This window comes from Podarcis cretensis (genome assembly GCF_951804945.1).
Source record: "Podarcis cretensis genome assembly, chromosome: 5".
Taxonomy (NCBI): Eukaryota; Metazoa; Chordata; class Lepidosauria; order Squamata; family Lacertidae; genus Podarcis; species Podarcis cretensis.
This window is the reverse complement of record NC_137174.1, coordinates 78,106,771-78,132,378: the sequence shown is the minus strand read 5'-3', so window position 1 is coordinate 78,132,378 and position 25,608 is coordinate 78,106,771. Positions and strand designations below refer to the sequence as shown.

The 25,608-nt window shown below is 42.8% G+C and overlaps 1 protein-coding gene across 1 annotated transcript; it reads right to left on the bottom strand.

Moving 5' to 3' along the window:
• Positions 1-4,388: 4,388 nt before the first annotated feature.
• EIF2A (eukaryotic translation initiation factor 2A) lies at positions 4,389-25,503 on the bottom strand. The gene is made up of 14 exons (XM_079977977.1): positions 25,333-25,503; positions 22,191-22,260; positions 21,676-21,750; positions 20,503-20,621; positions 18,533-18,632; positions 17,987-18,069; positions 16,007-16,080; positions 15,722-15,866; positions 14,200-14,316; positions 12,411-12,979; positions 7,409-7,519; positions 7,073-7,201; positions 5,936-6,001; positions 4,389-4,776 (listed from the first exon to the last, which is right to left on the bottom strand). The coding sequence occupies exons 1-14, from the start codon at positions 25,358-25,360 to the stop codon at positions 4,711-4,713; spliced, it is 1,752 nt and encodes a 583-aa protein (XP_079834103.1). The 5' UTR covers positions 25,361-25,503; the 3' UTR covers positions 4,389-4,710.
• Between the last annotated feature and the right edge of the window lie 105 nt (positions 25,504-25,608).

Genomic DNA, 25,608 nt, shown 5'->3' with positions numbered 1-25,608 from the left:
AGGTGCAGCCACATTCTACATATGCATGTTTTCTCCAGAAATAGCATTTATGCATGGTGGTAATGGTGGTGGTTTTAAAGATCCTGAGCACTATGAAGATCAAAGACAATGTCTGCAAATGTGTGGAAAGTTAATCTACTTAGAATTATAGGACTGTAGAGTTGGAAGGGATCCATAGGGTCTCAGAGTCCAACCTGTTGCATTGCAGGAATCTCAGCTAAGGAATCCCTGACAGATGGCCATCCAACCTGTGTTTGAAAACTTCCCTCTCACAGAAGTCAATGACATTTAATCAGCCTAATCAGATACAGAATTGCTGCTAAAGTCCAAAAGGACAGCTCACAAACAATATTGATGCGCCGTGATAGCACAGCTTGTAGGGGAAGGGTTGCCCTTGGCTATAGATCAGCAAAACTATGCAGTAATAATTATGTACCTCAGAGCAACAACCAGCTATTAGTAACACAAAACTCAATTAAAGTCAATGGAAGTCACCCAACCAACAGCTGAAAATGTTATGTCCTCACGGTTGAGGAAAAACTACTTTTAGAAAGGTTATCATTTTTTGAGGGGGGGTTGGTGGTGAAATATTTAGTGGAGGGGTTGAGACAGGAAAAAAACACCACCTGAATACTTCCTGTCAAGCTCCCCGCCCCCCCCCCCCGCCCGGTGTGGATGGCCCAAAAGAAATAGCAATGAAAATGGTTCCTGAAAAGTTAGGAGTGTGTGGCACCTGTGGCTGCTTTGTGTGAAATTCGACACACTGTAAAAGAAGGTCATAGAGATGAGTCCTCGCACACAGATGTCCCCCATCAGAGCAGGCCATGTTAAAATAGGGGAGACCCCCTAAGCTCTTGGGAGTAAATAGCAACTAACCAGAATAGAAACTGATTGGGGGGGGGGAACTCTTCTGCTGGGAAGGACATTGACCCATCAGAAACGGCATGATTCTTCACCTTTTCATGCTGATGATAGCACAACCAATTCAGGACTGAAGCTATTGAGGATGTTTTGTGGGATGAATGTCACTTTCTGCAATCAGCTGATGTGGACAAGGTGCTGGCAGCAATGCATCTGATGGGGACTGACTGGTTGGGTCCAGATTGTGGTTAATGCTTCACTGTGTGAGGGGGTGGTCCTTGCTGCATTGAAAGAAACAGTGGTGCAACCTCTCTTAAAGAAATCGGCTCTGGATCACTTGGATTTGAACAGCAACCGGCCAGTTGCAAGAAAAAACACCAACCCTTTTTAGGGAAGGTGGCGGAAAGGACTTTGGTGGGGTCCCTGCAGGCATTCTTGGAGGACACAATTTATTTAGATCCATTCTGATCTGGATTTAGGCCTGGCCATGGGATGGAGTCAGCCTCAGTTGATCCTTGTAGAGAGCAGGATGGGGGAGTATGACCTTGTGCCTGCTTCTTGATCTCTTATTGGCATTTGAAACCATTGACCATGGTGTCCTCCTGGACCAGCTCTGAGGAATGGGGATTGGGGGCACTTTATTACAGTGGTTCCAATCCGACCTTCAGGACCGTGTCTAGAGAGTAGCATTAGGAGAGTGCCTTCTGGCCACCTGGCAACTATGCTATGGCAGCTACCTTATCTCCAGCACCATTTAATATCTACATGAAACTGCTGGGAATGGTCAATAGGCGTTTCCGGGCTAGGTGCCATCAATAGGTTGATGATACTCAACTCTATTTCTCCATCATCTCTGAATCAGGAGAGGTTGTCCAGTCCCCTGGGGCATTGCCTGGGTACGGTGGTGAAATGGATGAGGAAAAACAAACTGAGCTTGAATCCTGGCAAGAGAGAGACACCGTGGATGAGTAGCTCCTTGTTTCTGAGAAATTGCTCAGTTGCCTAGCCTGGATGGGGTTGCACTGCCCCATCAGGTTCACAGCTTTGGGGTGCTTCTAGACCCAGCTCTGTCCCTGGAGGCTCAGGTAACCTCAGCGGCTAGAAGCGGCGTTTGCCTACTGCAGCTGGTTCGACTGCTACAACCGTTCCTAGACCCATAAAGCCTTTCCACAGTAGTTAATACGCTGGTTACTTCATGACTGGATTACTGCAATGCACAAGGGTGGGGCTTCCCTTGTGTTTGATCCAGAAACAGCAGTTAGTGCAGAATGCTGTGGCATAATTGCTGACAGGTAATACCTGAGGGACGTGGGTGGTGCTGTGGGTTAAACCACAGAGCATAGGACTTGCCGATCAGAAGGTCGGCAGTTCAAATCCGCAACGGGGTGAGCTCCCGTTGCTCGGTCCCTGCTTCTGCCAACCTAGCAGTTCGAAAGCACGTCAAAGTGCAAGTAGATAAATAGGTACCGCTCTGGCGGGAAGGTAAACGGCGTTTCCGTGCGCTGCTCTGGTTCGCCATGCTGGCCACATGACCCGGAAGCTGTATGCTGGCTCCCTCGGCCAGTAAAGCGAGATGAGCACAGCAACCCCAGAGTCGTCCACGACTGGACCTAATGGTCAGGGGTCCTTGTACTATCTGTAAGGGGGAACCTTTAATATCTGTTCTGGATTTGCAAGAATGCGATCATTAGTCTGGCAGCACTTGCACTTTAGAACTCCTTACATGTGAGATCAAGCAAGCCCTTCGCTGCAGAAAAGCACCTGTTGAAAACATTCTTGTTTAGACAAGCCACCTCAGGTGCTTGGAAAGTTGAGGTAATTTTAGTGCTGATATTCCAAGGGAGCAGAAAAAACTTATGTACATGGACGACAGCCAAATGGATGCTACTAGCCCAGAGATGGAAAGAAGATGAAATCCCGACATTGAAATGAAATGAAGGGGTTCTAGTAAATAAGGCAAATTAAGAATATAAAAGGATTAGATACTAAACGAAAATTTTGAGAAATAAACTATGTGAGGGAAAGTAATCAAGGATGAAACTAATAAGAATGAATTTGCTAACCAATTTTAAATTGGAATACAAGAAAGGGAGGTGTGAGGAAGTCAGGAAAATAAGTTTATGAATGTTAATAATTTGAAAAGAGGGTCTTTTTTTCCTTTTTGTTTGTTAACTTTTTGATTTCTTTTTTTCATTGTATGTTGATTGTTTGTATTTTTGTGTTTTGATGTTTTGTTTCTTGTGTGTAATGTTTCTCTTTTGTAAAACTTAATAAAATATCATTTTTTTTAAAAAAGGAAAGAAACTGCCCACCTGACCAGAGGCAGGGCAGGATTGCTCTTTTCCCCGGAAAAGGAGGCAAAAGACTTTGAAGACCCTGCCTGCCCAGTCCAGTGCAAGGAGTAATCTTATTCACTGAATGTCTTCCACTCCACTCTGGCAAATGGAAAGTGCAATTCCAGTTTGGACACTTTAAAACATGGAGGGCTAACCTGTGGCCCCTCCAGATGTTCATGATTACAGCTCACACACTCGCTGCCCATATTCCATGCTGGCTAAGGCTGATGGGGGATCTCAACAAAATTTGGAGGGTCACGGGCCAACCATTTCTGCTTTGTACACTTTGACTTCAATTTCTTTTGAAACGATGCAGACATTGTGTGGCTATTCCACTAGAGGGCATCTCAGGCATTCATTTGGACACTCTTGTGTCCTGACCTAGGAAGAAAATACCATGTGACATAAGTACATAAGGGTTTTTTCTAGCTCTAGGTCGACTTGGTTACTTCGAAAGTTTCTTTCAGCTGCATTTAAAATGATTGCATCATGGACCACACAGAAAGGGAGTTGAGGCAGAAGGAGCCAGCCACTTTTTAGCAGTTCACTGTGATTTTATTGGTGTTTCTGGTGTTGCCTGCCATCTTCAGTTTCCATTGTGGAAGAATGGGAGAATGTGTTGATTTAATAACAACACAGAATCATAGACTTGTACTGTTGGAAGGCACTTCCAAGGGTCATCTAGTCCAACCCCCTGGAATGCATAGTCATATGGGCAGGGAAGGAGCTATTCTGAAAAGGCTATTTTCCATATCATTCCCACCCACACCCCATTTAATCTACACTATGGCACTTCCTAATTTAGACACCAGGTAAGCGTGTAAACGGATGGATCCCCTTGTGAATATTGACCTAATATTCCTCCTTGCACTTCTAGCACACCGTGAAAACACAAATAAGTTCAGACATTTACTTCTAATTGATTTGGAACTGGGGTTTCCAGGAAGGCAAAACTTACTCCCTTTTCATCAGGGAGTTCATGAATTCCTCTTGTCTCCATTTCACAGGAGGGACATGTCCCTTCTCCTTTATACTCAATCCCTTTTCTCAACTGTGACATTCTTGTACCAAGAGAGAGAAATCAAAATCACAGTATCTAGGAAAATGTGTCTCAATCCACAAAAAGTCACACTGAAACAGAAATACAGCAGGTTAGAAACATGCAAGACCTATAAAGAAAACACCAAAATCTTTATTAAATGGAAAATGCTTTTTATTATATTCTACAGTCCTCTTATTGCATAAGGGTCACTTCTATTTTATCTGGCCAAAGAGTAAATAGAAGGACCCACTGTACTTTATTTAGTTCAGTAATACCATTTTGGAATCACAGCAAGTTATTTGCCTCATTTTGATTTACAATACTTCTGCTCAAAATTTTTACATGTATCCATATATTAGTGACAAGGAAATAAAAATGTAGCTTTGTATAGTGTATTTAAATTAGCATTTCCAGTCTTTTATTATTAAATGATTCTATAGAACGAACCCATGAGTTTCATTTGCCTTCTTTCTAAACACCCAGCTCCAACTCTTCCAGCTCCTTTAGGAGGGCAGCCTCTTTCTGAATTTTCTCCAGCTAGGACACATACACAGAAGACACCATCAGATACTACGTAGCACAGGCAAAGGAAAAATTAAACTTGAGTACACAGAACAGTCATATCCGACAAAAGCTATCTACTTCTGAAAACCATTTCTTAACATAAATCCAGATGGGAGATTCTTGGTGGGTATCAGTGGCTCTGAGTTACAGCAGCCAAATGGAACGTCCATGTTTAGATGCTTTAGGACTCCACAGGAACTGGGTCAGAATACGTACTTTCATGGCCTGCCAATGGGCTTCCTGGAGGCATCTCTCTGGCCACTAATTAAAAAGAGGCTGTTGGGCTAGAACAGGTGTGAGGATTCTTGGGCCCTCTAACCACAAATTACATCATCCCTGGCCCCTGACCATGCTTGCTGGCGCTGATGGGAATTGTTGCTGTTGCTATCTATTAAATTTGTATACCGCCCTATACCCGTAGGTTTCAGGGCAGATCACAACATAAAGGTACAACATGAAAAGCACAAAATACGTAATGAAAATAATTTAAACAATTAGCTATACTAATGTATAAAAGCTAAGAAAAAAATGCACTCCCCAACAAAGGCCCCTAAACAGTACCCCTGCCCACAAATGCAAAATACAAATTAACATATAACATTTAAAAACAATTTTAAACCACCCTACCCAACCAAATAAAACAGCATCCACTCAAGTTAAAAAACCCATCCCCATTAGAACAGTAATTATAGCACACGGGGGCTGGCCCACCCCTTCGTTCCACCCCCAAAGGGTGGTGGCCCCAAGTTGTAGTTCAGCAACATCTGGAGGGCCTGAGGGTTCCCATACACGGGCTAGATGGAGCTTTGGTCCAATGCAGCAGAGCTCATCTGATGTGCTTACAAACACTATTCATTTCAAGACATCTGCCTGCCATGTGTGGAAAGGAGAGTCCCTTCTGTCTCTAGTCCCACATTGCAACTTTAATAGGAGCACATTCAAATAAGTTCAGAGCCTTTGTTTTGATTGCAAGAAAAAACAGAACTTATTGAATCTCGGTTCTGGCAATATTTTCAGAAGAAAACAGAATAGTGCTTTTTTACATTTACAATATACTAATAGTACATTTTAGTACTTTTAACGTGCTGTACAAGCCATCCCTAATAACAGAATAATATATGAATAGGCATACCTGGTTTTTCTCTAGCTGTTTGCCTGTAGCAGCCTGATCCTTCAGCTGTTCAATTGCTTTTAGTTTCTGCGGTGGTGGGAAAAAACACACGTTTTAAGAGAACATTTGAATATTTATGCTGTAGGAATTTTTTGGTGGGTGGGGGGGAGAGAGGAAGTACCCTTTACTGTTCCCTAAGCATTATCCTCAAGGTCATGGATGCCTCCACGCTCCTTTGAAATATATTTTTCCCTGGGGAAAAGTGTAAACAGCACAGAGAGCCTGAGCTGTGCAGACCAAACCACAGATCAGCAAGCGGGCAACTGAGTAATTAAAATGCACACTGATTTCTTGCTTTCCTAAAGGAGAAATGGTAGGTTCAAGCATTCTGTTGAGAGCAACAGCCGTCATATAGATTGCGGCTCTGCACCCTGGAGTGGTGGCTGCTGAATGGAAAGGATTTTGTGCCACATTAGTTTATTGCAGGCCTAGGCAAACTCGTCCCTCCAGATGTTTTGGGACTACAACTCCCATCATCCCTAGCTAACAGGACCAGTGGCCAGGGATGATGGGAGCTGTAGTCCCAAAACATCTGGAGGGCTGAGTTTGCCTATGCCTGGTTTATTGCAAGATCAGACATATCTAGATAAGAACATTGTGCCTATCCCCACTTAAAATTGCTCTTCCAGATGCTTCACATCCTTTTCTGCTCCAGAAAGAAGAAGAGCTGGGGGACCATTTTGATTTTTTTTGGGGGGGGGGACAGCAAGGAAGAACTGATCACCCCTCCGCACCACTGCTCTCAATTTTGCAGGTTCCCATCCTTTTTTATAATAATAATAATAATACTTGCATATGTGTCTGCTGCATTTTCCCTACTTTTGGCACGCACAGGACTTCTCATCTAGCCTGTCTAGCAGCTGCCACGCTATTTCTGATACAATAGGGAAGAGACTGGAGGACTTTGGCTGCCTTGGGGAACATTGGCTCTGTACCTAATAGCCCTTATTGTGCACCTATGCATTATGCTAACATAATAATAATAATAAAGAAGTTAGATGGTGAGAGAAGTGACAGCTGTCAGGTACTGGGGGTTGGGGTTGGAGAGAAGACCTTTTGCCAGAACAGACAAGCTTCTTCATTAGAAAAGTTCCCCACCTTCTTCAGGTTCTTTATTTTCTTATCAACCTCAGGATCTCCTGATGTTATGGAGGGAGCAGCATTCTGCGATGCATTCTGTACTGGTGAGGCCGGAGTAACTTCCTGGCTCCCTTCAGCTCTGGCCTCCTGTAAAAAAACAACAAATTAAATCAACATCTGGAACAATGTCTTTCGTATACAACCCCGTGGGACATTTACACGAATGGTATACATGTTAAGCTCCCCAGAATGTTGGAATTCAGCACGTTCTGGCTCTGCTCAGGGTATAGGTAAACAGGTTTAGAAAATGTGAATGCAACCGTTTGCTCAAGAGAACTGAAGCAGCAGCCATACCTGTTTGGCAACTTTCTTTGCCTCGTGCTTCCTTTGATTTTTGAGTGCTGTTTTAGATAAAGGTTTATCGCCATTTTTTGATCTCATGTTCTGCGGTGGTTCATCCTCATGCTAAGAGAAAGCAAAGGGGGGGGGGCGACAAAATTACCATAAGAAAACTCACACATAATTATCTGCTGCCTGATAAGAGGGGCTTGTGTTGTTGTTTTTTATGTTCACTTACACCACATGTCTTATAGCAATGCCACAACTACACAACCCCTACACTAGGGATGGGAAACCTGTGGCCCTACCAGATGTGGTCAAACTCCAACTCCCATCAGCCATAGCCAACGTCACCAATTATGATGGGAGTTGTAGTCCAACATCTGGAGGGTCTCATGTTCTCCATCTCAGCCCTACAAAAGAGGACTTACTTCCATGTTAAGAAATTGTGTGAAACCCATGTAGATTGTCACTTATTAGTGTGTGTGTGCGTGTGCATTACTCAATTATGATTATCTGTTTCAGGGTTCACAAAGTATCCTGGGTACTCCCAGGATAATTCTATCCACTATAAAGCTGTTAAGGGGCTGGTGGTGAGCTTATGTCAGAGAAAGCAACTTTTGTGGATGAGAATGACATGTTATAGAGAGAGACAACACTGAAATGTGAAATGTCTGTCATTCTATCTGTTTCCTCTCTCTCTCTCTCTCTCTCTCTCTCTCTCTCACACACACACACACACACACACATATATTTTGAAAGCAATTATTCCTTATATGTCCAGTTTTTAAAAATTCCATCTTGATTAAAAAGTTGGTCGACTTGCCAAGGGACAGATCAATCCTTTTATGGGCCACCCGTGGCCTATAGACAACCAGCTGGTCATTCTCAATCTATATTATGCACAAGGATTCCACAGAATTTATTGCGCAAGTGTTGCTTCTGTGCATGGGAAGTGAAAACTTTTGAAGCATCCATTTCAATAAAGACAGCCGGCAGGGGAGGGGAAGAACAGTTCTCTTCTTCTATTTTGCTTTTGTGTTTCAGGGGATGCTTGTTTCATTTCCACTGCTGCAGCCTTATTACTAACCATCCAAACATTTTTACCAGTCATCTTTGGCTTGCAAGAGACGACCATCTTATGAGTAAAAAAAAAAAACTGGTATAAAAATCTGCAGTCAGTAAGTGGAGTAATCTCAGGAAGGAGGAAGAGGGAGCCAAGTCTCTTCTTCACCAGCCGGCTGTTTCCACGCTGCCCTTCGTGGAAAGGGCTTCGTTACTTCCACAACCAGTACAGAATCCAAGCAGCTGGCAAAAGCGAAAGAGAGGGCTCGGTTTCTCCTTCACAAGCCTGCTTGCTCACCTAGAGGGAATTCCAGACTTGCCTGTGGTAACCAAGTGAGGGATTACAGACTGCACTACTGGTATTTCAGGTACACCTTTAAACCTTCATAAAATAATAAAGACAAGAGCTTTCCCCCTCTTCATTGTGCAGCTTAATTTTTTAATATATCATGTAGGTTAAATCCCCTAATGTTACTTGATTCCTAACCTGCAGTCCCCTAAGTAACGCCCACTTAACTATGGGAAGACCCCCAATGAACTTAATTCTGAGTGGACATGTATTACCAGGGATGTCCAATTCCCAATGTACTGCAATCTACTCACAGTATAAAAAAACTGGCAGTGATCTACCCATTGTCGTTGGGATGGGGGAGAAGGGGATCACTGAGGGGCCAGAGATCTACCGGGATCTACCAGGAAGACCCCACGATCTACCAGTAGATCACGATCTACCTGTTGGACATGCCTGTATTAGACTGTGCTATGAGCAACTTTAACCCACTACACACCTTAAAAAATTCAAAGAAGCTTAATATGTTTCTCAATGACCAGTTTTGTTCCTCTATCTGTCACATGCGATTAGGATTACATCAGCCTTCTTTCATAACAAACCTCTTATTAACTGTGCTTATGGAGTTAGTAAGAAATAAGTCACTTGCAATGACCAGCAGTGTGGGAGAAACCAACACTCCTTTCAGTGCTGGTAGTCTCAGGTTACGCTCTTTCAAAAAGAAAATAAGAAAGAGGAAGTAAAGAGCTATGTTCTCAAACCTGTTTTTGAATACTGAAAAAGGAAAATAGGAGATTAATGAGTCGGACACGACTAAACAACAACAACATAAAAGGCAAATGCAGATTAATATAGGTTTCCCATTCATTATAGCTAGGAGATGAAGAACTATGGGACTACCTTCCTGGAACAAATTCTCCTCTCCTATCTGAACTGCGGTTAAGGAATGCATTGGCACCTCACACGACAAACAAGGAAAAAAATACCCAAGGGTCATTTTGTGCAAATAAATGTAGGAGGGAAAAACCTGTAACGCCTGGGCAGGAAAAGCGACAAGACCTTATATTTGAGATGGAGGCATAGTAGTGACTCTGTATGTGAACTGACACAGGAAGCGTTAAATTCGTAAATCACAGAATTATGATTCTGTAGAGCTGGATGAGGCCACAAGGGTAATCTACTCCAACCCTCTGAAATGCAGGAATCTTTTGCCCAACATTGGGCTTGAACCCACGACCCTCATGCCCTAACAGCTGAGCTTCAGCCCTATAACTGAGGATGCAGCTGGGCTAGAGAGATAAGAGCTATCAGCAGTAACCGAACAGATAATAAAAAGAAAAGCACAGCATATTATTATTTAGACGGCTACTGCGATTCAGTTACTGCAACTTAAATTCTGTTTGAAATGTATCATGCCTTCGAGTCTGTGTTCTTGCATGACACCCACAAGCATTATAGTTTCCCATTTATACTAGGAAATACCAGCTCCATGGTATCTTTGAAGTCGTAACCTAGGGTTCTCATATTTTGGTAGGGTATCAGTGACTATCTTCCAGAGAGGCAAGAATCCAACAAATGAATAAAGGACTCTGGAGTCAAAGCCAGAACTCTGCATGCTGGCAGCTGTGGGAAAGCCCTGCAGGCTGTATACATGGTACCCATTTGCATGCGTGTCCCAAACAAGTTTTGAGAGGTTATTATGTTAGGAAGAAAATGATATTTCAGTGAATAGTACTGCTCTTGTATAATATTTTTAGTGACTGCTAACAAGCAGGCTCGCAGCTGTTCAGAAGCCCTGAGGAATTAATTCTTCGTACTACTATAAAAGGATAAAACCTAATTTGCCATCAAGCTTAGTTACTGCCACTTTTCTTTAACTTTCCTTTCGCTCTGTCATCTCAAGTCTTTAAAATGTTGTTGGGAGGTGCTTTCCCCTTCTCCACTATTAAGATGTGAGCAATCCACGGGATGCTTGCTTAATAAACCCCCATTAGTGTCAGAACCCATCAGGGATATGGTCATAACGGTTTAATCCTCATGGGAAAGAGAGGCCAATTACCAGAATCTCCTTGTGCAAATGGCATCTCCTGTGAGCCCCTTTTTCCCTGCGACACAACAGGGATACTGCTTGATCATGGAACAGGCTCCCATGATGCAGCAATAGGGAGAACGAATGATGGAGCAAGCTTGTTTTCTTCCGCTCCGGAGGGTAGGACACGAACCAATGGCTTCAAGTTACAAGAAAAGAAATTCTGACCAAAGATCAGGAAGAACTTTCTGATGGTAAGAGCTGATCAACAATGGAAGGGACTCCCTCGGGAGATTGTGGACTCTGCTTCATTGCAGGTTTTTAAGCACAGCATGGATGGCCACCTGTCAGGGATGCTTTAGCTGAGATTCCTATATTGCAGGGGATTCAACTAGATGACCTTTGAGGTCCCTTCCAACTCTTACAATTCTATGATTACAGGGATGAGGAACTGGTAAAGAAGAATTCAGAGGAAGTGCTGCAGATAATGTACCAACAAATTCAAAGCATCTTGTAATGAATTTGTAGGATTAAATCCCAACCATATTCATTCTTTTAAAAATAAAAAGGCTACATGGTTTGAAACTTCTCTGCCATTGTTGAGCTAAACCAAGTGTCTATCCTGGTGATGTGCCAGCAAGGCCTCCTACAATAGTAGTTGGTTTACTTTATGAAGGTTTACAGCCTGATTTGCCCAAAAGAGCCAAAATTTCTTCAAAAACAGGAGCATTTTCACAGAAATATATTTATTTGTTTTGGAAATATGAACTATATGTTAAAATTATAACGGTTTAATGTGCCACTTTTTTAGGTGACTGAAGGCCTTTATATTAAAAATAAAGTTGGGGGAAGAAGTTACTGTACTTCTATTGCACAGCCTGTTTGAAAAGAAATGAGTATTTAAGATTAAGGTAAAGGTAAAGGTAAAGGTACCCCTGCCAGTACGGGCCAGTCTTGACAGACTCTGGGGTTGTGCGCCCATCTCACTTAAGAGGCCAGGGGCCAGCGCTGTCCGGAGACACTTCCGGGTCACGTGGCCAGCGTGACATCGCTGCTCTGGCGAGCCAGAGCCGCACACAGAAACACCGTTTACCTTCCCGCTGGTAAGCGGTCCCTATTTATCTACTTGCACCCGGGGGTGCTTTCGAACTGCTAGGTTGGCAGGCGCTGGGACCGAGCAGCGGGAGCGCACCCCGCCGCAGGGATTCGAACCGCCGACCTTTCGATCGGCAAGTCCTAGGCGCTGAGGCTTTAACCCACAGCGCCACCTGCGTCCCTTGTATTTAAGATTACCATGCCTTTACTCCCACAGACTGAAAAAAAACAACCATGTACTGATCTGACAGCAGAAAAACACTTGTGCAAACCAGTGCTTACATATACCTTTCCTATATTATGTGTACCTCAGCGGCTTTTATAAACAATACATGATTATAGTTAGGTGGGGCAAGTGGGTAGGGGAATCCAATCTTGGCATTTGCAAAGTTCTAGTTAAATGGCCTTCAATAGTGCTAATTACCAGTTGAAGCGGAAGAACAAAGGACTGGATTTAATATCGTGCCCCCTACCCTTTCCCAGAGCTGGGAAGACATTTTTCAGCAAGACATTTTACAACAGAGGCAGCAGTTACTTACAAGTTTAGAGCTAGTCACAGGTTTGTTTCTCAGAGCTGGGGGCCTGTAAGCTTGGGCAGCCTTGGGCTCGTCGTTCGGCGCTTTGCTCGGAACAGCATGTGTTACCGCCTTCGCTGGAAAGACGCCATCCAAAAAGGGTTGCCAGGCAACTTGCCAAAGTTCTGCATTCTGCTGGACTTCATACTTGTATAGGACAGGGCCTGTGTAATGCCAGATCTTGTACCCATTCCCAACCCGCAGCCTTGGAGAACATGTAGCTGTTACAATATGTTCCCCATCAGGGCACCAGGCAAAGTACGTGGAATCCGAGGCCTGTGGTTTGGAAATGAGTTTGTAGTTTTTAACGTCCCAAACGTCCAGTTGCCCATTGAGATTCCCAAATCCAGCTAAGACTAAGATGTGTCCTTGAGGGCTGTAGTAGGCAGCATTGTGTGGGCCGGTTCCAAAGTCAAACACGGGGTCGCATTTCAGATTGAAGATTGTAGCCTTGGCAGGCATAAAACCATAGACGACACAAAACTCTGTGGAATTGGGGCTCCAGGTTGCATCATAAATAGGACCATTTTTTGCTAGAGAAAAAGGAAACAGTTGATTTTTTTTTTAAACTGTTATCTACATATGCCTGAAGAAGGAATTGTTTTTGAAGAACAGTTACAAGTCATGTTAGTTTCTCTTAACAAGTATAGGTATAACGTTAGCCTCCTTAAAACTGCAAGATATTAGAACAGGCCACCACAACTTGTAACCTGTGAAGCTGAAAACAGCCTTATTGTTCCTTAGCAGAGTGATTCAATAATCTTTTTTTTTTTTTGCTGCCTCTTTCGGATTGCATGTGTGTGTATTTGTGTGTGGATTGTCAAGCATCTAGACACCACACTGTATGCCTGCTGTGCTACAGTAGGCTTGGAAGTATATAAGTTACTCAGGCCTACATTAGACTGTCATTATTCTACCACAGCCGGATAACCGCATCTCTCCTGCCACTACTGAGGAGGAGCAGCCAGCGAGTAGCCTGGCCGCGTGATGAGAGAAACACCTCCTTATTCCGTGGCCAGAACACTGCCCAAGTTTCTTTCAGCAGGATTAGCCCTGAAAGGCTATTCCACAAGGGCCGCACATTTTTCTTTGTTTAGTTAATTCATTGCAATTAAAAACCTTAATTGGTTAAAACGGTCTACATGATTTACAGATTTAAAGAGTAGTCTCATTAGTAGTAAACACTCTGGATATCGGGGCATTTGAAAGTATTGCAATTGGTCCAGACCCTGTTAAGAGGGCTTTACTTTCTTAAAACGAACAGATACCCTTTTCTTACTTAAGTTGTCACACCCCAACTATCACGTGCTCAAGATGGATGATCTGTTTAAGCTTTGTAATATATATATATGTTGAATTATAATAAGTGCGACAGATTAAAAGCAATTCAACAATTGGGGGTTGGGGCTTTAAAACTGATTTGGAGTCCTAGTTTTAACCACTTTCTTTTCCCAATTCAAGAATCAGGGGCTCCTTAATGGAAATAGGTGCTCCATCCTGTCCCCATCTCCTCTCTATAATCCACACTTTCGAGCTCAACTCTTATACTATCCTCACTTCTTCTGAATTAATAGAACTTCAGATAGAAAAAGTCCAAACGAAAACATTCCAAAGGAATTTAATCTGTACAAGGTTGGTCATTAGAGCAAACACAGGAGGCTGAAGTTTATTTCCAAAGAACATTACAGATCTTTTAGCATATATGGAGGACGATTTTTCAGTTCATTATACAATTACTAGGAGAGTCACTTACGTAGTTGTACGACAGCACTTTCCCCATTCGTTGCGATGTAATGCAGATTTTGTTCTCCGTAATATGAAGCTCCCGTTTTATCAACTTCTGTACTAGCGATTACAAGCACAGCAGTAGCTATTTGGACATAAAAACAACAATAATTAAATGTTTCAGAAAGCAAACTACCCAATGATATTAATTTAAGGTTCAATAAAATGAAACTGGAATGCATGGCAGGGGCAGCAGCTCTTAAAGTACCAGCTGCTGGCGGTGGAACAACAGAGAGAGCAACAGTTTCTTGCAAGCACTGTGGAAGACAGGATGCTGGGCTGGACAGATCCAGCAGGGCTCTTAGGTTCTTACATGTTGAACGCCCTTCTTCTCACTGACCAATTTGTACAGACTGTGGGGAAACCAGCAGCCTGGTAACATTTTCTGCTTTACTTGCTGCAGCAAAGGACTGTGCCACCATAGCTGAAGAATCATCATTTAGCAAGATAAATCCAACTTACAAATCTGCCTAATTTGTTTTTGAAATAGAGCTCATGTGCCATGGTGCACAGATCAGCCATCAGAGTTGTATTTGCACCGAGTTTATATAAACGTTCCAAAGACCGTTTATGATCACTGTGCTTGCTATAGTAATGCCACAACCCACCTCCACCCAACGTGTTTGCTTCCTGACCAGTATACAGTGGTACCTAGGGTTAAGTACTTAATTCGTTCTGGAGGTCCGTTCTTAACCTGAAACTGTTCTTAACCTGAAGCACCACTTTAACTAATGGGGCCTTCTGCTGCCACTGCAAGAATTTCTGTTCTCATCCTGAAGCAAAGTTCTTAACCCGAGGTACTATTTCTGGGTTAGCGGAGTCTGTAACCTGAAGCGTATGTAACCTGAAGCATATGTAACCCGAGGTAAAATTGTACTATATACAACTCACTGGAATACCAGCAATCCTAGCGTGCAAGGACTGGAGTTAACTCACAGAAACAAAGCAAAAGATTCTTTTGCATGTGCAAAAGGCACTCTGCACATTAATGTGATACTGTTGGAGAACTATAAAATGTGCCACGAAGTTGTATTTTCTTGGCAAATCTTCGAAGACTGCATTACCAGTCAAAGAATTACAAACACCCATTTATTACAGTATCCCTTGTGACATTTTTAAAGACAGGCAATACATTTGGAACCTGTATAGCCGAAGCTCCACTTAGAATGAATGGAAGATTTGCACAATTCATGTTGTTTGTCGATTTAGTCTGTCTCAATGGCTTTTGAGTAATGCCTGTTACTCAAAAGCAAGTCTGATTGTACTCCCAAGGAAGGGTGCCTATGACTGCTGCATGCTGGGAGTTACAGGGGATGGGACTGGTCTGGAAGAGTAGCTGCAAGTATAGTTTAATTGCCATAGAAGAAAATTGCAATTAGCACTTAGAATTACAAAACACTTGCACTAGTTACCTACACAGAAGAACACAGAGAATCAATACATTCACTTCTTGACAGATAAAGACAGGGGAAATTTGAAATTTCTTATACCTTTACTATTCCACAGCATCGTCACCTTATCAGCTTTAAAGAAACTCTTGTTGGCCAATGCAGATTGCGGGCCTCCAAAGTTTGGGTACTGATAGAGCCTTACGAAAGATGGAGCTCCTTTGCTTCCAGGAACATAGACAGCAACCTGTGTCAATAACATTTAATCAGCTTGGTAATACAATTCTTAAGAGCAGCACAAAAGACAGAAGTGGAATAATTCATAAACCTTTTCAGGATTCCTACGAAATTAAAATGGTCGAAGAAATCAAAATCAAAAGGAGGCACCTTAGTTGGCTGATCCCCTGGCGATATCACAAAATCGGTGACTTTTTGCAAATGAAGTTTATTTGCAATTGTACCTGCAAAATCATAATTTTACTCAGGTTAATAAAAGTTACCTAAATAATTGTTAGATTGTGCTGCTTATGAGCCTATGCTAGTGGCAAGTAAAAAGCAAACACACACATAATGGTAAAGGCCTTCTTGACATAGTAGAATAACCCCTTCAAAATTGGTTTACACTAAAGCTATATATTCTCACAGCATGATGCAAGTGTATCACATCTATCTATCTATCATCTATCTATATTGGAGCAACAAACCACATTTTCTACAACTCTTAAAGCTTTTTCAGCTAAACTGTCTATATTTTAAGGGGTGCGTTCAAAAAGTAAGTTTATACATGCATTCAGGCACAACTCAAAGCAGCTCCTCAGCTTAAGTGTGGTCCAACCTCTTCTCTTAGCTATGTTCTTGAGCAGAGGTGAGGAACCTTAGACCTAAGAATTGCATATGGCCCTCCAGGCCTCTGCCAGGCTCTCAGAAATCCCCCAACACCATACCCCTCACCAGACCTACTCTGCACCATCCTTGTATTGATGTAAAATACCATGAAATGTGTAATAATCTCCTGCTTGCCTGTATGGAGGATGCAGCAATGTGTGGGTGTGAGTAGAAACTTCTGACTTTTGCATGGCTGGAATGCAGCCTGTACAAAAGTATCACACACTTTTTGCCTCTGGCCCTTGCCCATCTCTGGTACACATCCCTGCAAAAGGTTCCCCTATGAGAGAGCTTGGTCCTTGGGCTTTTCTTGAGTAAGTTAGCTACTTTGCTTCAGGCTGTCTTCACACTGTTGAATCAAGTACTCCTATCTCTTTTATGTATCTGAGTCTGCCTCCAAATACCAATACAGTGGTGCCTCGCAAGACGAAAAGAATGCATTCTGCGAGTCTCTTCGTCTTGCGGTTTTTTCGTCTTGCGAAGCAAGCCCATTAGCGGATTAGCGCTATTAGAGGCTTAGGGGCTTAGCGGATCAGCTGATAAGCGGCTTAGCAGATCAGCTGATAAGCGGCTTAGCGGATCAGCTGATAAGCGGCTTAGCGGATCAGCTGATAAGCGCTTAGAAAAAGGGGGGGGGGGAGGAAAAAAAACCTGCAGGAACTCGCAAGACATTTTCGTCTTGCGAAGCAAGCCCATAGGAAATTCGTTTTGCGAAGCACCTCCAAAACGGAAAACCCTTTCGTCTAGCGGGTTTTCCGTCTTGCGAGGCATTCGTCTTGCGGGGCACCACTGTACATTTCCCAAAGGGCATGAGTCCCTACTGCTGATGCCTTGGCAAATTCCAAGCGCACTACTCATGATTGGTTATGGCATCTGCAACAGGTTCAGCAAAGTTACATGTGCAAGACTGTCTACCTGGAGCCCAGGCTTGGCTGCGGCTTACCAGGACTCATTTGCCCTCAATGTGAACGGGTGTGTCTGCACTGCCAGTGTGATGTTGTTGCATCACATATGGCAGATGGCTACTCTACCTCATATCTGCCTCTGTCACCACATTCAAGTTGCAACCATTTACACTTGCCTTGGAGAAAGGTCCATTGACCACAGCGGGACTTACTTCCAAGTGAACTTACACAAGGTTGCTCTCTTAAGAGTTTGTCTTTCATTATCTTCCATGCATCTCTGGCTGAACCACAGGAGCAATTAATTCACAGACCTACCTGGCATTGTAAGGACCACTCTCTAAAAACGTTTTTCAGAACTATTTCTGATTTTCATCCATTCAAGTATTTCTTAGGTATTAAGCCAATGTGGATCTTGTACTATAGAAGGGAACTTCAAAACTGTATCAAGACGCTCAATAAACGCTATGGTTCCCCAGAATCGGTCAACTGTGATAAATGCAGGCGCTCAAAACACAAGAGAAATAAAGGCAAACTAAAAGGGAAAGCTTATCTAGAGAACAAGAAAGGGCTTGCATACTGAAGTTGTTGTTTTCAAAGAAGTGCAGTTCATTGTTAACACTCCTGGCGCATATGCTTTCATCATCTGACCAGCAAGGACACCTAATGGTTAGAGAGGGGGGCAAGTGATTTAGAAACGTGGTTTGAAAATGTTTAAGTATTATTAAATTAGAAAATGGTTACTGGTGCTATTTTTCAATTATCCCACTGCTTTCATCCTGGTCTGCTAAGACAGGCTGACATCCAATGACATCGCCTCACCAACAGAACAGATTTCCCTTGTGCAGTGAAACACATACTTCCTCTCTTTACTCTGCAACCCCCTACATGCCCCAAAAATCTGCTCTGGGAGTTTAGGGGACCTTTTGGAGCAGATTTGTGTTGGGGGAAGTCCTACTGCATGAGTAGAAGTTTTCTTCCGTGATGTCAAATATTGTTCACCATCTACAGGGTTGCTTGAAATGAAACATACCATGTTATGAACTGCAGAACAAAATCAGATACTGCAACTTCAAGTACAAAAGTTTTCAAGTCACTTTCACGAATTATCCTGAATGCTACTTACCAGTTCTGCATCTTTTTCTGGATGAACGATTTTAAGAGCTTTCCAGTATTCACATCAAAAAGTTGAAGGTTGGGCACTCCTGCTCCTCCATCTTTAGAAGCTACAACAAACAACATATATTGCAGTGGAGGCCTTCAAAATAAGCACTGGATCTCCTTCCCTAATTTACAACATCCTGACCAGGGGTTCTGTTGATGTGTTTTGTTAATGCCTTATAGGGAACGCTATACTAGAGGCTAGCACACAAGAAACTCTTAATAAATATTATTTTTTTTAAAAAAATAGAGGCTAGCACACAAGGACAAGAAAACAGGATGTTTCCTTTAGTATTTGCTTTTGCTGATCCCATATCTGTAAGTATGCAAAAATATTTTCCTTCTTAAACAAACCTAGACACAACAGTTTTCCCCCCGAAATAAAAATTCTCAGTCCCTGCCACTCTTTAGAGATGCAATACGTAAGTTTATTTAAAAGCCTTTATAAACCTCTTAATAGTTCATAAATGGTTCAAAAGTAGTGTGCAGTCTAAAAAAAATGTAGTTAAAACTTTAAAACAAAAAGACAACCTAAAACCAGTAAAACAGCAATATAGAAACACATAAAAGTATGTAAAAAGTGATTACAGCAGATATTCAGAAGATTCAATCACATAAAATAGGGTCTAATCTTAGAGGGTCAGCAAAAGCCTGGGCTTATCCTATCAGATAAATTTACCCTCTGATGTCAAAATCCTTTGTAGATGCATTTTTTTTGGCAAGAGTCACTCTATTCTTTGCTTGAGTTCATCTGGAACTAGTTGTGCCAAACAGTAATACATTTACTCTCCATTTGCGGGCCAAACAAGATGCGACATGGGAGATTCAACTGCAGATCTGCCAATGCCATTTCCTTTTACCTAAGAGCAGCCACAGGGGAAATGGAATCAGGGCTGCTGCAGTGCTGGATGAATTTTTTTAACTCGTTCCCTGGTTTAGATGCTTGGTCTCTGCCCACCCGAACCGCTGTCACTAGCAACCACTGTTTGGGGTGGGTAGACAAGCAAGATCTCTCTCCCCCTACCTCACAGCTAACAGCAGTTTTAGGGGAACAATTTAAGCGGGAAAAACTGCAGGGTGTGTGTTAATCCATTCCCTGTGCTATGGCTCTCATCTAAACCCCTAACTCCCTCCCCAGACACATACAAACACACACACACTCCTGCCTTTAGAGAAAGAAAATAGCATCACATCTAATTGAGTATGGGCTGGTTTTAGTTGGGGGCATGATGTCTGGAAGGCCTTGAACTGTGTTGGGTGATGAATCAGACATAATGACTTTTTGGTGCCTTACATCAGTATGATTCTTTCCATTATTATTATTAACTTACTATAGCCTTCCCCAACCTGCTGCTCTAGGCTACAGCTCCCATCACCGTGCATAATGGTTTTATGTGTTTCAAAATTGAAGTGATTTTTATCTATTTTAAAATTGCATTTTTTTTAATTGTAGTGATTCTTATCTATTTTATAACTGTACTTTCCACTTGTTGCAACCCGCCGCTGGTGAAAAGCAGGTAATAAATTTTACAAATATATAAGCCCTCATTGGCCATGCTGGCTACAACTAATGGAAGCTGGAGTCAAAAATATCTGATGGGCACAAGATTGGGAAAGGCTGGCTAACACTAACAACAGAGAATAAGCGGTTGTGGTGGGGGATCCTAAGGAAAAAATGCAAGTCCCTCTCCTGAAGAGCTTGCAGTCTATATTGAAGGGTATAGCAATGGGAAATTAGAAAAAGGAAAGGCAAGGGTAGCATACACAACTTATTACTATGACACTTCGGAAGGAAGCTTCTTTTTCTTCTGTATTCTTACAATACCTAGCATACGAAAGGTTGCCATATTTATGAACCTTCCAGTGTTTACAACATGCACGACTGCAGCCCTGTTTACACTGAAGGAAGCTGGAGCAGACACCTGAAGTACTCACTTGTGTATGGCTGCCATGTTACCAGGACACTGCTCTTTGGAGAGAATTCAAGGCAAACTGTCTTTGGCTGATCAAAAGAACGCAGCACCTCATGGCTGGTGACATTCACGATGTTTACTCTGGAACCAAAAGAGGTAACTTCAACAAAGCTTGATTAGGGTGGTTAATTAATAGCAGGCTTTATTTGTTCAGTGCCAAATTTGCTTTCTTTTGAACCACCTAATAGAATATAGAACTATTTTTCCAATTACCATACTGTTCAATATTTCACTAATATAATATTTTTTTCCTATCAAGGTTGCGTTCCTTCGGGGGGGTAACCTAGCAATAGTATGACAGCAACAGGCAGGCCAAAGGTAGATAGGGCAACCCTTCTCTCTCTGCCACCTCTTTCCACCATTTTGTTCCCTCCCAGACAATCACATATTAGGCTGAGGGCTGCAGGTTGCCCACTGCTTACGTTTCTTCAGTGTGTAACCACCAAACTCCAAACCTTCAAAGACTCGTGTGCACACGTTTCACTACCATGCCCTTGAGACTAAAGTCATGCAAGAGTCACATTGCAAATGACTGTGATAAGAGAACCTTTCTATTTTTGGCCTATTCATACATTACTTCATCCCAATTGGCACAAAGTAAGATTGGGGAGCTGGCCTCAGGTTAAACAGTAACAGTCCCATCTGCTATATGTTAAGTGATATCTAAACTGCTGAGAATGGCACACATGTGCAATACAATACTCCAAGAACGACAAAACAGAACTAACATCTCTGGAAATGTACTAATTCAAAATGCAAAGGGGAGGATATTCAGTTTCAGAAACTACAATCCTACACATGCTTAGGTCAATGCATTTCAGTAAGCTAAGCCTGCCCAACTGCATCTATGATTCAAGCATTTTTGGCTGTCAATCCTACCAATCTAATCCTACCATCTGGAAAGCAATGCGTAAATTGGACAGAATTGTATGTGTTGGTAAAGCTTTAATCCTGTCCACTCTTCCTGGAAGTTCAATTGAGAACTGACTGAGGTTGGTTTTGAATGAACATACCTACAAATACATGTATTTGTAGCAATTTTCCTTCCTCAAGCAATATTTTTAACACACTTTGCACAATTTAATATAGGCCCCCAAACTTCTTAACAAATGTTTAAAAAAGGAGTTATACTGACTGTTCTCCATTGCACCAAGCAAAAAGGGAACCATCCTTGCTGAAAGCAAAAACTTTGCTGTTTTTCCCAGACTCCCTGGAAAAACAAATACATGTCTATCACAATTAAAGTATATGACACAAAATGCATAGAAAAATATTAATAGACTGTGTTCGATAAATATCCCTAGCAGTATATAAGTATACCAATTCTTACTTGTTATTGATTAACATCTGAATTTAATCAATTAGATATAGTTTTGATCATTTATGTGAAGCATTATCCATCAGTTGCCACCACCTCGTAAAGAGATCTCCTTGACCAGGCTGTCCTTGACTCATAACATTGGATCCTATTATTACTGATTTTTTGTTTTTATACTGTTTCACTGTTTTCTATGTTGTATCTTTGTTTTTATGACACTGTTTTATTGTCTTTGTGTTATGCTTTTGCTTACAATGTTTTAGAAATGCTTTCAATAAATAAATAAAATTCCAATTCAAAATAGCACTTAACAATAGAGAAAAGTGAAGTACCTTTGAAATGCTGTATTCTCTGTGAAAAGAGGCGGCCCATTCACCATATAGAGTCCTTCAGATCCTCGCACTAGCAAAAAAAAAAAAAAGCATTTATTTCACACTAATAGAATTATGTTTGCATAACAAAAGCCTATTTTAATGATCATACCTCAAATTAATAAGCTATTAATATTAGTAGGTGCCCCTTTGCTCCTCAAGCCTCCAAAAACAATTTCCCACTTCATCTGAATCAACTTTATAGTTTGGCAGCTTCAGAACAAGCAACAGTCATAAACTCAACTTCAAACTGTGCTTTTTCTGAAGTTGGTAGCCAGTTTCCTAGTTTGGACAAAAGGGAAATGATGGTGAAATAAGAGGTTTCCTGATTTGATTATTCATGCTAGGAAGGAATAAGTGAAGTAGCTGTGAGCATAGGGAAGTGTTTCACTCATATCTAGGCCTATTAAGCAGAAAAATGACTGTTTGAATACAGTCAAAGTTTGAGGCTTGAATACTTGTATCTTAGCAGGGAAATGGTCAAGTTTATACTGAGAATTAGAATTGTTGATTGAATATAAATAAATGGCAGTCACACATTCACTGGGATGGGCACCTATCAATAACCTCACTGTTGCATTCTGGACAAGGTGAAGTTTCCAAAGATTTTTGAGGAAGTCTCATATAATATGGTTGACACAAAACCAAGCCATTTTTATTTAACAAACAACCGTCTCCCGGATGATCATACAAATAAAAATTTCTCCAAAAATTGTTTCATGCTGCTCTTGTCTCATTTGCTACTGGTTCTTCGGGTGAGCAACCGGGTAGGTCATCAAACAAATACACATCTCCAAGCCGTAGTTAAAACAAACCAAGATTTGTAAGCCAACAGCAAAGCATGGCTTCAGATTATGGTTTGTTGTCCGCCATCAAGGCATAGTTAAGCTGCTGAGCAGGGTCCGTATATAACACTAACCCATGGTTTAAAGAACCATAGTTTAGTGTTATGTGCAAACTAGCCCGTTGACTTTGCTGTAGTTACTCATTATATACATAACTAAAGCAGGTCTGAGCTTCCTAGAAATGCATGCACTTGCCACACCAATGTAAGCTTGGTAAAAAGCACCCCCACCCCCCACAGCTGCTGCCGCCTGTCCAAACATGAACAAAGCTGGGTCCAGGAATACCCCAAGACTACATGCCTTATTTTTCAAAACGAGTACTACCCTATATAATACAAGCTGAACCCTATCACCAGAGCACCTATGTTTTCCTTTAAAACTTATGAGTTCTGCTTGCTATAAAAAAGAAGGGGGAACTGCAAATAAAGAACTCAATAGAAAATTGGGGCAGAAAGAAATTGCAAAGATGGCACTATCTCCTTCAGCCTAACTTTCAAAACCTGTCTCAGTTGTAACCTGGCAACCACAGTATGACACATAGGGCTCCCGCACCTTTAATTCTGTAGTTTAAGAAGGCACAAAGTTTCTCACCTCTTGCAAGATTATGGAATGACATACATTACCCTCCAAAATCATTAAAATTATAAAAAGTATAGGAACTCTGTCCTATGTTGCTTTCAGGTACTCTAGGCTTAAATATAATGATTTTGAGATCAGGTCACATTAATGACAAGTTATCTACTGGGAATTTTTACATCAAATACTGAATCCCAGTAGTACAATTACTGCATTGTTGAACCCACTTCTACATAGAAACATAAGAAGCTACCTTTTGCCGAGTCAGCTATTGGTCCATCTAACTCAGTACTGTACTTCACTGGCAGCTCTCTAGGGTTTCAGGAAGGAGTCTCTCCTAGTCCATGCAAATGCCAGTGACTGAACATGGGACTTTCTGCATGCAATGCAGTTGCTCAATCACTGAGCTATGGCCCTTCTACCTTAGGAGAGGCAATACAGTCTGAAACTGACATCCACAGATGAAATTCAAAAGGAAGATGAGTGTGTGTATTTTGCATGTGCAACTGTCCATATCATTGCTGTAAAGCCTGATCCTATGCATATTTCCTCATTAGAAAAATCGCTTAGGATTTGCTCCACAGACTAGATGGATAGGACTGCAGCTTTACTCGTTGGTGAAGAAGCCCTATGAAACTCAGTGGCCCTCAGTCCCAGGTAAAACATCTAAGAGCCTGTTCCTAGGAATGCTGAGTAGGAGGAAGCCACACTGGGTGCCTTGCCTTTTACCTCTGAGTAAGGGACGCAGGTGGCGCTGTGGGTTAAAGCCTCAGCGCCTAGGGCTTGCCGATCGAAAGGTCGGCGGCTCGAATCCCTGCGGCGGGGTGCGCTCCCGCTGCTCGGTCCCAGCGCCTGCCAACCTAGCAGTTCGAAAGCACCTCCGGGTGCAAGTAGATAAATAGGGACCGCTTACCAGCGGGAAGGTAAACGGCGTTTCCGTGTGCGGCTCTGGCTCGCCAGAGCAGCGATGTCATGCTGGCCACGTGACCCGGAAGTGTCTCAGGACAGCGCTGGCCCCTGGCCTCTTAAGTGAGATGGGCGCACAACCCCAGAGTCTGTCAAGACTGGCCCGTACGGGCAGGGGTACCTTTACCTTTACCTTTAAGGCGATACACTCATACACGCCTGCATTTGAAGAAGCCCCAATAAGCTTTTTAGGTCTTTGCATCTAAGTAAATTAATAAGAATCTGCTTTAGACCAAGCCATGCAATTAGTCCATCAAGCTCAGTTACTGTCTTCAGTGATGAAGTCAGCGGCTCTCACGGTTCTGGACAGCGATTTTAGGGGGGCGGGAGACACACAAATTCCTTTCGCTGACAACGTGTCATGCTTAACTGTCGCCTTGGGAGGCTTGCGCGCTCTTTCTTGCTTAGCTTAGGAGGGCCCCTAAGTCTTGCCCCGCCTGCCTATTCCATACGGAGCAGCAGCCGCCCGCTTGAGTATGAACGCGCTCCGCTACTGAGAAACGGCTCTTCCCCGGGAGACCTTTAGGATCGCCCTGCGCGACGCGCAGGACTTCGCTCGCGCAACTCCGGCACGAGGATGCAGCCGAAACGGACACGGGGACAACACGCAGCGCCCCAGAGCAGCCGCCATAATGCACGCGGCGCTACATCGAAAAATAAAAAAAGATTTTTTTTAAAAAAACAGGCAACTTATGGATTCGCCCGCCTCAACCCACCTGCCAGAAGCGGCGTGGGTGGCGCCATCTTGAGCCAGGCCCAACCTTTTCTCCTTCCGGGTCGCGGGGGTCACGGCTCAGGACAGTACACGTCTCTCCTCCGCCAGCTCAAGAGCGGACGCCTCTTTCCGGGGTGACGTGTAGCAACCTCTCGAGAAGGGCGGGGCGGGGAGTTTCCCACGTCACGCGGCCTCCGCCCATTTCTCCCGGCCCCCTTTAGCGTTAGACGGCGAGACGAAGAAGAAAAAAACCTGAGGGGAGAGGCGGTCGCTTCCG